The sequence below is a fragment of the Papio anubis genome, chromosome 15 (genome assembly GCF_008728515.1).
Source record: "Papio anubis isolate 15944 chromosome 15, Panubis1.0, whole genome shotgun sequence".
Lineage (NCBI taxonomy): Eukaryota > Metazoa > Chordata > Mammalia > Primates > Cercopithecidae > Papio > Papio anubis.
The window spans coordinates 88569175-88579438 of NC_044990.1; the positions used below are offsets into that span (position 1 = coordinate 88569175).

Here is a 10264-nt window from a genome sequence, read left to right on the forward strand (position 1 = left end):
TTTAGAAAACCTTAATTACTCTCCAGAGTTACAGCTTTTACAGATTTTCAGCAAAATAAAAATTGCAATCTTGGGTGCTCATTTTTGTTAAGATTTTTACTCACACTTGGCATTTTCAAATAGTCTTCATGTTAACAGAGATTTCAGGCTATTTCACGCAAAAAAAAATGGCATTTTAAGATTAAGTAATTTTCAGCTCCACTGTAATCATTTCCTCGAGCCTCCTTGGGGTGAAGTTAACCGTGGAGGTGTCTGTCCCTCCACTGGTGGGCATGCTCTGTGGGGTCAGGACCAATTTATGGTTTTGATCCCATCAGCCTCTAGCCAAGTACTGAATACACAGTAAATGCTTAGAGAATGAAACTCAAGTTATTTTCACTCAGCCAGATTTCACTCACTCCTCCAATGAGGATGGATTCCGGGGCATCCCCAGCCTGAACTAGCACAGTTTCCCGCCTCGCCTGCACCTCTGGGCCCCTCCCCTCCTGGAATTCCTCAGCTCCTCAGAACGCCCCCCAGACGTCCCTTCCATGCTTCTCCTCCCTGTGAAGGTGCCTGCAGGAGGGCACGGAGCTGGCACCCTCCTCATGGGCCTTCCTACTTGTGACCGAGGTCCATCACAGTCCCATCAGAGCACGCGTGACAAAATGACCCTGTCACAAAATATCCTCTGGAAGCCGCGCCGGCTTTGACCGCTCCCTCTGCGTCGCTGGCAGGCACATCCACCCACTGTGGTGCTGTGTGCTCCGTGACTCCGGCCCCAGGCCCAGGACCCTGGAGCCACCCCCAACTCCGACTACTCCGATGGACACAGGAGAGGCTTTTCCGGCGCCTCTGGTCTCTCTCCGAGGCTTCCCCGCTTGCGGGAGACGCGCAGCCCCCGTGCCTCAGGGACCAGGTCTTCACCTGTGTTCTCCTGCGTGGTCTGGAGCCCCCAGAAAATGACAGCACTCTATTCCCTTCCAGGCAGCCGAGGGGACCCTGGGCCCCCAGGACCACCTCCCATCATCCTGCCAGGAATGAAAGACATTAAAGGAGAGAAAGGAGACGAAGGGCCTATGGGACTGAAAGGATACCTGGGCGCAAAAGGTGAGTCTTCTGACCTGCAGCCAGGGGTCCCCTAGTCCTTGCTGCCCTAGCCTGCCCCAGCTCCTGCTGCTCTCCGTCCCCAGAGACACCCGTGCCCTACACCTGGCTTTCTTCGTGCTTTTCGTCTCTGGGCACCCCGTTTGTCCACAGCCCATGCAGGGTTGTTCTCTGATGCCTGAGTAACCTCGCTTTCCCATCTTAAGATTTGCAGCACTTAGGATAGCAGAATGCATCCAGGCTGCAACATTGAATACTTCGGGAGGGCAGGTGCTGCGTCCTCACCAGAGTGTTACACACCAGGGTCTTCCTGCAGGTATCCAAGGAATGCCAGGCATCCCAGGACTGTCAGGAATCCCTGGGCTGCCTGGGAGGCCCGGCCACATCAAAGGAGTCAAGGGAGACATCGGAGCCCCGGGCATCCCTGGTTTGCCAGGATTCCCTGGGGTGGCTGGCCCCCCTGGAATTACAGGGTTCCCAGGATTCATAGGAAGCCGGGTGAGTGGGCATCTTTTACTCCCCTTGTTCTGTGAGCTCCTCTCCCCTTTGCTTGTTGACGAACATGCTTTGGTCTGGCATTTGCTAGGGTGAGAGTGTCAGCGGCAGGTTCAGGGCAGCCTCAGGCTTGGCGCGGTCCACACAGCCCTGTAAGGAGCTGCTGCACGTGGACACTGTGCGGATGTGGTGTGAGGCCACCCAGCTGCTGTGGCCCTTCTGTGGGCTTGTGCTGGGTGAAGCATGTTGTCTGCATTTTTATGGGGTCCTTGAGAGAAGAAAACTTGAATTTTCAGGGATCGGAGCTCTGAAATTGAGCACATCAGTGACACCAGGCCTGAGAGCCCATGGCTGAATCACAGTGTAGACCTGGGGCCGGGCAGCCTGGCTTCCCATCCAGGCCGCCATTCACTCAGCCTTTGTTCAGCAGATGTCTGTTGAGCACTTGACGTGGGCCAGACACGCTGTTGTGATGGTAACAATGATGGCCCTGACCCGGGCAGGGCTCTCTTTTCCACACCTTCTCCCTCAGCTGCGGAATGAAGGTAGTAGCTACCTTGCAGTTTTCTTGAGTGCTGTATAAACAGTGTATATAACATAGCACAGCGTGGCTCCCCATAGATTGCATTTCCTAGAATTCCATTTCTAGCCTCTTTCATGTAAGGATAGTGTACTCTCACAGTCCCCAGCCCGCAGCTGGCCTTCCCAGGGGGATGGGCACATTTGGAGCAGATCAGAAGGTCTGGGCCCCTTGGTGTGAACCCTTAGTGGCAGGCCAGGGCCTGCCTGTGTGTCTGGCCCACCTTGGTGTACAGAATTCTTCAGGGGTCTTCCTCCCCTCACTCCCAAAATCTGCAGCTGAGAGGATCTTCTAGACAGTCTGTGTGTGCTCTTCAGGTCACTTTAAAAAAGAAAGATGCCAGCCAGGTGTAGTGGCTCTTGCCTATAATCCCAGCACTTTGGGAGGCCAAGGCAGGCAGATCACTTGAGGTCAGGAGATTGAGACTAGCCTGGCCAACATGGTGAAACCTCGTCTGTACCAAAAATATAAAAAATTAGCTGGGTTTGGTGGTGCACACTCATAATCCCAGCTACTAGGGAGGCCGAGGCAGAAGAATCGCTGGAACCCAGGAAGCGGAGGTTGCAGTGAGCCGAGACTGCACCATTGCACTCCAGCTTGGCTGACAAAGCAAGACTCCATCTCAAAAAAAAAAAAGAAAAAAGAAAGCTGCCTGTGTCTACCAAAGACACCTACAACAACATCCAAAGGACCTTTATTCATAATAGCTCGAAACTAGAAAACAGCCCAAATGTCCACCAACAGGGAAAAGAATAAATGAACATGGTATATTCTGACTAGACACAGCATTTTCTGTGCATTTTATCTCCATACGCAGCAATAAATGAGAATTCTTGGTAAAATCCAACAACCTAACTTCATTTCCAAACTTTATGTTGAACAAAATAAACCAGAAACAGCAAAGGACACATGATTCAGTTTCATTGATGTGCAGTTGAGGAACTGACAAGGCTGTTTGATGGGGTATTGGGAGCACGGCTGCTTTAGGTGGGGTTATCATAGAGTGCTGACAGTGTTCTGTGTCTTTCAGTGACACATGAGTTCAAATGCACTGAGCTGTGCATTTAAGATGAGTGGACATTACTGTATTTAAGTTATGCCTCAGAAAAGTAAACTTTGAGAAAGAAAAATAGAGCATTATCTAAACAAAGGTACCTGTGGATACCCTCCCCCTTCCTCCCACAAAGGAGCTTTTTTTTTTTTTTTGAGACAGAGTCTCACTCTGTCACCCAGACTGGAGTGCAATGGCATGATCTCGGCTCACTGCAACCACCACCTCCTGGTTCAAGCGATTCTCCTGCCACAGCCTCCCAAGTAGCTGAGATTACAGGCATGCACCACCACGCCCAGCTAATTTTGTATGTTTAATAGAGACAGGGTTTCACCATGTTGGCCGGGCTGGTCTTGGAACTCCTGACCTCAGGCAGTCCACCTGCCTCAGCCTCCCAAAGTGCTGGGATTCTAGGCTTGCGCCACCGTGCCCAGCCTGGCTATATTAATACTGCAGCGACTCATGTTAGGCCATGCTTGGGCATTGATGCTGTAGTACTGAAGCCCCGTGGCACCAGGGCAGACCAGAATTCTCATGCTCCTTCTGTGGAGGAAGCCACTCTAGAGAGGAAAACTAGGGCTTCCAGGAAGCCACCAAGCACCCCAGGCATCTTCCCAACCTCCTCACCAGCCACCTACGTCCTTCTGGAGAAGTCTCCCTCTGTGCACAGATGGAAGTGCACAGCCCCATGTCTCTGTTACAATCTAGGGAGCAAGTTCTGCAATCTGGCTGCCCAAATGGAAATCCCAGTTCTGCCACTTGCTGGCTGAGTGACCTTAAACAAAACCTGTCTGTGCTTCAGTTTCCTTGCCTGTCGCTGGGAAGTAATGGTGCCTACCTGGCAGGGTTTTCATGAGGCGTGAATACACCGTTGAGATGGGGTCCACCATGTGTGCGCGGGAAGGCATGGCAGAGCGAGGATGTGGTCAGAGTCCCCGCCGCTGCTGACATCACCGCACCGTCGTGATCGAGACCTGGGCCCTTAATTATGATGCAGTTGCCAAGCTTGTTTCATTTGATCACTTCACAGTTCCATAAGAACAGCAAGGCCAGGCACAGTGGCTCAGACCTGTAATCCCAGCACTTTGGAAGGCAGAGGAGGGAGAATCACTTGAACCCAGAAATTCAAGCCCAGCCTGGGCAACATAGCAAGACCCCATCTCTACTAAAAATTTAAAAAATATTAGTCAGGCTTGGTGGCTCACACCTGTAATCCCAGCTGCACAGGAGGCTGAGACGGAAGGATGGCTTGAGTCCAGGAAATCAAGGCAGCACTGAGCTGTGATTGTGCTTCTGCACTCCAGCCTGGGTGACAGAGTGAGATCCTGTCTCAAAGAAAAAAATAAATAAACAAAAAGAACAGCTAAGCAAACCACCTATGATACACACTGAAAAACTCAAGTTTTCTGCAAAATGACGAGATCACACACCTTGAGTATAGTTGTTAGCATACTGGGTAGTTAAACAAGTGAGCTAACTTCAGAGTGACAGCTGACTTCACTAACAGCCTTCTAAGATGGTTCGTGTCTGTCCTTAGGGTGACAAAGGCGCCCCCGGGAGAGCAGGCCTGTATGGCGAGATCGGCCCGACCGGTGATTTCGGTGAGTGTTGCCCGTCCAGTGAAAACAGGGAGTCCACGATTCAGAGCTCTCTGAGCACGTAAGCCAGTATCAGACCTGCAAGTGCTGTTAGGTATTTTAAAGCAAATTATTCTTGTTAGGAATATCACAAAATAGAAGTTGCAAAACTCACAGCCTCCCGGTGGAAAGTCCTGTTCTTAGCCATCTTTTTTTGCATTTAACAGGTGACATCGGGGACACTATAAATTTACCAGGAAGACCAGGCCTGAAGGGGGAGCAGGGCACCGCTGGAATCCCAGGTACACGAGTTATTTTCCGTGTCTTCATCTTCAACAACAGCCCTGAGCCTTCGTCTAGGAGCCCGACTTGCCAAACAGATCAAATTTGGTAACAACCAGAAAGCACTTGATAGGGAATGAGGTCTTCAAGCCCAATGTGCAAGAAAGACCGTCAGTTTTAATTAAGTTAAATCTGAAGGCAAAATCAAGACATCTTTCTCTCTCTGTGTCTCTCTCGTTGATACTGAAAATAGCCAGAATGGACACTCAGTGAATGAGAGTCACTGCAGCCTGTAAAGTGTAGCTGGTGAAAAGCCACCTAGCACCCTGGCTCCCAGGAACACCTGAGGGGGTGCAGCAGGTGGTCGCTGAGCCGAGCTTCTCAGAAACAGCGAAGGGTCCAGGAAAGGGGGAGTGGCAGTCAGGCCATCGCTTAAGAGAGATATGGAGGCAGCTGACCAGCCCGAGCAAGCTGGGAGGGGCTGGGATGGCACAGTGCCTCCCTTCCCTTCTGCGCATCACTGAGGTTCCACTCCTAAATTCCTGCCTGCCGTGACGTCTCAAGGGACCTGTGATAGTTTTCTTCCTTCTCGGGATTTTCGTTTGGGGGGACCCCACACTGCTCAAGTTGCTGGAGCCCCAGGTGTTTGCAGGGCTGGCCCTGGTGGGAGAAAAGGAGTCTGTCCAGGGTTGACCAGTGGGGAGACTGCTGGGCTAGTTCTTTGTCTAGAAATTGCTCTGGAAGGCAAAGACGTGTTCGGTTGAGCACAGGATCAGAGAACTGCCGCTGGGAAATAGGCGCCCCTGTTTACCAGCCCTCCTGGGCTCCTTTGTTATCTGTGACCTGGGCTCCCAGTGGCTTCCTCCTGAGTGACAGGGGAGCTCTGTGCTGCTAAGCCATCCGACGCTTGGCTGGCTGCGTCTCCCACCCTAGGCCATCACTCTGGCCGTTTGGTTTATAAAGACAGAAACGTGGACCATCATTACCATGCGTCTGTAATGATGCCTTCACTTGTTCAACTGAAAATGTGTCAGGGAAGAGACGCTACCCCCACCCAAGAATTATTTTTGGTGTTACCCTTTGAACATTTTGGTTTTTGTTAGACTCTGGGGCCAGAAAGGCTTTGGAGTGGAGCCTCCCCTGCGTCCATCACCAGGAGACAGTGTCTCAGAGCTGCGGTCCCACAGTGGAAGGGTGGGGCCAGCTGTGCCCATCGTCCCTGGGGGGTCCTGTTTTCCCTAAGACAGTGAGGGGTGCATGGGTGCTGCCTTGAAGGCTGGCTAGTGCAGGCTCAGAGGGAGGAACTAGGTTAAAAAGCAGCTGAGAAAGGAGCACGGTTAGATGCCTCTCTCCATTCCTGGAGGAGCAGGAGTATGGTTCTGTACATACTAGAGCTGGGGTTCCCTGGAGCCCACAGGGGTGCGGTGTCTGTTCCAACAGCATGTCTGTGGTTGCAGGTCTGAAGGGATTCTTTGGAGAGAAGGGAACAGAAGGTGACATCGGCTTCCCTGGGATAACAGGCGTGACTGGAGTCCAAGGCCCTCCTGGGCTTAAAGGACAAACAGGTAAAATCTCCCGCAGCCACACAGCCTTCCTCAGGCGGGCCCTCCGGAGACCCCAGAACAAAGGCGGCCAATGTTGTCAGTTTCCTCCAATCACACCCAACCCTGGAAGCTCACTCATGCCTGCTGCCCGCTTAGGAGCCTTCCTCAGGGCGGACGGCGTGGGGAGAAACAACCGCCTGGGCTGGGGGGAGACCTGAGAACTGGAGAGAAGCATGGGGGTGAATGAGAAGTGCCTTTTCGGCCGAGCCTCAGTTTATCATATAGAAGCCGACAGTTTGTAAGGGATCCCTTTGCTTGCATTGAATATGCAGAACCCCCTAAGAACATCCTCGGTTAGAGAAGGAGAGCGGACAGTGGGCTGGCTTCCCACGGTGTTGCTGCTTCTGGCTGTGTTTACTCAGCACCGGGGAACGCCAGGAGGCTCATATCTCTAGGCTCTGCCTCGGGGTCCTTTCCAGACGTCTATTTGGATAATAGGGCGAGAATTAAAACGACACGCTATTTTCTCTCTGGCAAGGCTGAGCAAATCCTACTGAATTTGTTTGTGGGGTCTAAGACCACTTGCATCCCCAGCTTGAGGGACAGGTCTAATCTCTCCTCCAACTGGCACTGCAGCCCTTCCAGCCGTCAGCCCCTCCCAGAGCAGCTGCCCCTTCCGCCAGGACCTCACCAGGCAGTGCCCAAGGTGTCCTGTGTGCTCAGACTTAATGCTGTGTTCACTCCCAGGCTTTCCAGGGCTAACTGGGCCTCCAGGGTCGCAGGGAGAGCCGGGGCGGATTGGACTGCCTGGTGGCAAAGGAGATGATGGCTGGCCGGGAATTCCAGGCTTACCAGGTAAGGCCACGCAAAACACACGGTCACCCAGACCCAGAGTCGTGAGCTGTGCAGGAGGCACCACTGAGCAGGCCAGCCTCTCGCAGGGTGACTTCAAAGGCCCATATGAGAGCAAAGGCAGGTTTGCTGTGGCTTGTGGTGGTCTGCACCAACATAGCAGCACAGGGTATACTGGTGCCCCCAGCGACTGGGAATCAAGCCAGACGCATAAATCTGCCCAGGACTTCACCTCCCAGAAGGATGAATGAAAGCCTCCCAGAGAGGCTTCAGGGTCCACTTGTCATCGCCACACAGGGATGCACAGCGAGATCAGGGTGCAGGAGCAGCCTCAGTGTCCCACTGTGCCGCACAGGCCACCCCGGGGCCGCCTTACAGCCCCCTTGCAACCCCGAGATGGGCCACCCTGCCATGCTTACTGCCCGCGTCACAGAAGGAATTGCCACCCGTTTGCTGTGTCCTGCTTTAGAAATATTTACCCTCAGAAATCCAGAGGGAATGGAAATGACACCGGGCTATTTGTTCCAAGCAGCTTTTACAAACCAAACATACAACAGTGGCCAGGCATCAAGAAGAGGTATGGGACATGTCACCCCTCCCCAGGCCCCTTCTGGCCTAGTGAGTCTGTTAAAAAGATTCCATGAAGACAGTGTCCCACTTCAGTGGTTTTCCTAGGTAACATAAGAGTAGTTAGTTTACATGTCGTGTAAGTTGAGCGTGTGGCTTAGCTGCTTCCTATTTGTGGGGCTTTAGCAGGATTGTATGGGTGACGGTACCAGGTGACAGTTTCAGAGCCAACAGAACACATCTGAGTTATCTTGAGGGTTTCTCCCACCCGGAACTCCCTGTGCCATCCTACACGTGAAATAACAATGAGTGACACCCTCACAGGTTTTCCGGGACTCCGTGGGATCCGCGGCTTACACGGCTTGCCAGGCACCAAAGGCTTTCCAGGATCCCCAGGTACTCTGTGCTGAGTCTGCCCTCTAGACTTCAGGGAAGGGAGGGTCTCAGAGAGCTGGGTGGGCTTCCTGAAGTGCTATGTGATGGGCCCTGAGAGGCGGGTCTGGGCCCTGTGGTCCTGTACACTGCTAAGATGTGATCCCTAAGAATCGGTTTCTCAAGCCAGTTGCTGTGTTGAATGGACCCATCAGGCTTTTAGACAGAAAGAGAAATAGAGTCCTTGCTTTTTCAGCAGCACTGTGTGGACAGTGGGACGCAGCTGCACCCCTCAGGTGTCCAGAGTATTCGCTCTGCCCAGTGTGTGTCTGTGATCTTTCATTTCATTGGCATAAGAAAGCCCGCGGTCTCCACCTACCCCGGGGCAGTTCTGATGCTGGAGACAGTGATAGCGTTGAGTCTGTGGGCACCCACAGGCTGGGAGCCAAAAACAACCGAAATGGGTTTCCTCCCAGTTCTGGAGGCCAGTGGCCAGAGGCTGGAGGCTGGGATCCGCATGCCTGCGTGGTCGGGTTCTGGGAGGGCCGCGTCTTGGCTGCTCGCTGTGTCCTCACAGGAGAGAGCACCCGCTCTCCCCTGTCACTTCTTATAAGGGCAGTAACCCCATCTTGGGGCCCCATCCTCATGACCTTACGGCGTAACCCTAATTACCTCCCAAAGGCCCCCCCTTCAAATGCCATCACTCTGGAGTTAGGGCTTCCACTTATGAACTTTGGGGCTGGGGAGAATGACACCATCAGTCCATAGCGATGGCGAACCAAGGGCTTCTTATTCCACAGGAAAAAGAAACTGACACCTTTCATAGCATTTTCTGGCTTATTTTATAAACTATTGTAGCACATTTTTTTCCCTGAAGGGGATATAAAGCCTCATTATTTCCAACAGCCAATGGCAGAATAAGGTTTCCATCCTGAGCCCTTCCAGGATGTAATAACAGCATCTGGATGTCGATTTATTCATCATAAGGATCATCAGGCTTTCCCACAGAAGGCCTCCCTTTAACCCTGTCCTCCCCAAGAAGCTGACATAGCAATAGTACAGGAAGGCCTGGCAGCTTCTTGAAACTTCTTTATTTTAAATTCAGCTATTTTCACCCTAAATCTTAATGTCCTTCTCTTTTCATTTAATTTTGTAATCTATTATAGGACTAATAAAATAACATTTGAAGGACATCAGGCACTAAGTGGGGAATCATTTTATTATTGATTGTGTCTTTTTTTCAAAAGATAACCTTGTTTTCTTTTCAATGTATACAAATTATTTATGTTCAGTGGAGAAAAAAAATTAACACATTTAAACACATTTAAAAATTAACACATTTAGGCCGGGCGCGGTGGCTCAAGCCTGTAATCCCAGCACTTTGGGAGGCCGAGACGGGTGGATCACGAGGTCAGGAGATCGAGACCATCCTGGCTAACATGGTGAAACCCCGTCTCTACTAAAAAATACAAAAAACTAGCCGGGCGATGTGGCAGGCGCCTGTAGTCCCAGCTACTCGGGAGGCTGAGGCAGGAGAATGGCGTAAACCCGGGAGGCGGAGCTTGCAGTGAGCTGAGATCCGGCCACAGCACTCCAGTCTGGGCGACAGAGCGAGACTCCGTCTCAAAAAAAAAAAAAAAAAAAAAAAACACATTTAAGAGGGAGAAAAGCACCCATAATCCTAAAGCTGCTTTTAGAATGTGCTCTTTGTAGACGTTTCATATAACCAAATATTGCTCTGTCTACAGGTGAATTTGTATGTGTGTATATGACATGTAAATTCACGCACTCCTGCGTCATTAACACTCCATTCCAGTTCCAATGGGCAAGTGGCAGGAGATCCTTGTCAAGTTGTCTT

General features: G+C 51.7%; 1 protein-coding gene across 1 annotated transcript in view; it reads left to right on the forward strand.

Annotated features, from left to right (window-relative positions):
- Positions 1-10264, forward strand: part of COL4A2 (collagen type IV alpha 2 chain) — a 199298-nt gene that overhangs the window by 171705 nt on the left and 17329 nt on the right. The window contains exons 33-39 of the mRNA XM_003914073.4: positions 967-1089; positions 1403-1584; positions 4750-4813; positions 5017-5091; positions 6529-6636; positions 7363-7470; positions 8359-8430. Coding sequence (XP_003914122.2) covers positions 967-1089; positions 1403-1584; positions 4750-4813; positions 5017-5091; positions 6529-6636; positions 7363-7470; positions 8359-8430 — 732 coding nt within the window. The remainder of the gene's footprint in view (positions 1-966; positions 1090-1402; positions 1585-4749; positions 4814-5016; positions 5092-6528; positions 6637-7362; positions 7471-8358; positions 8431-10264) is intronic.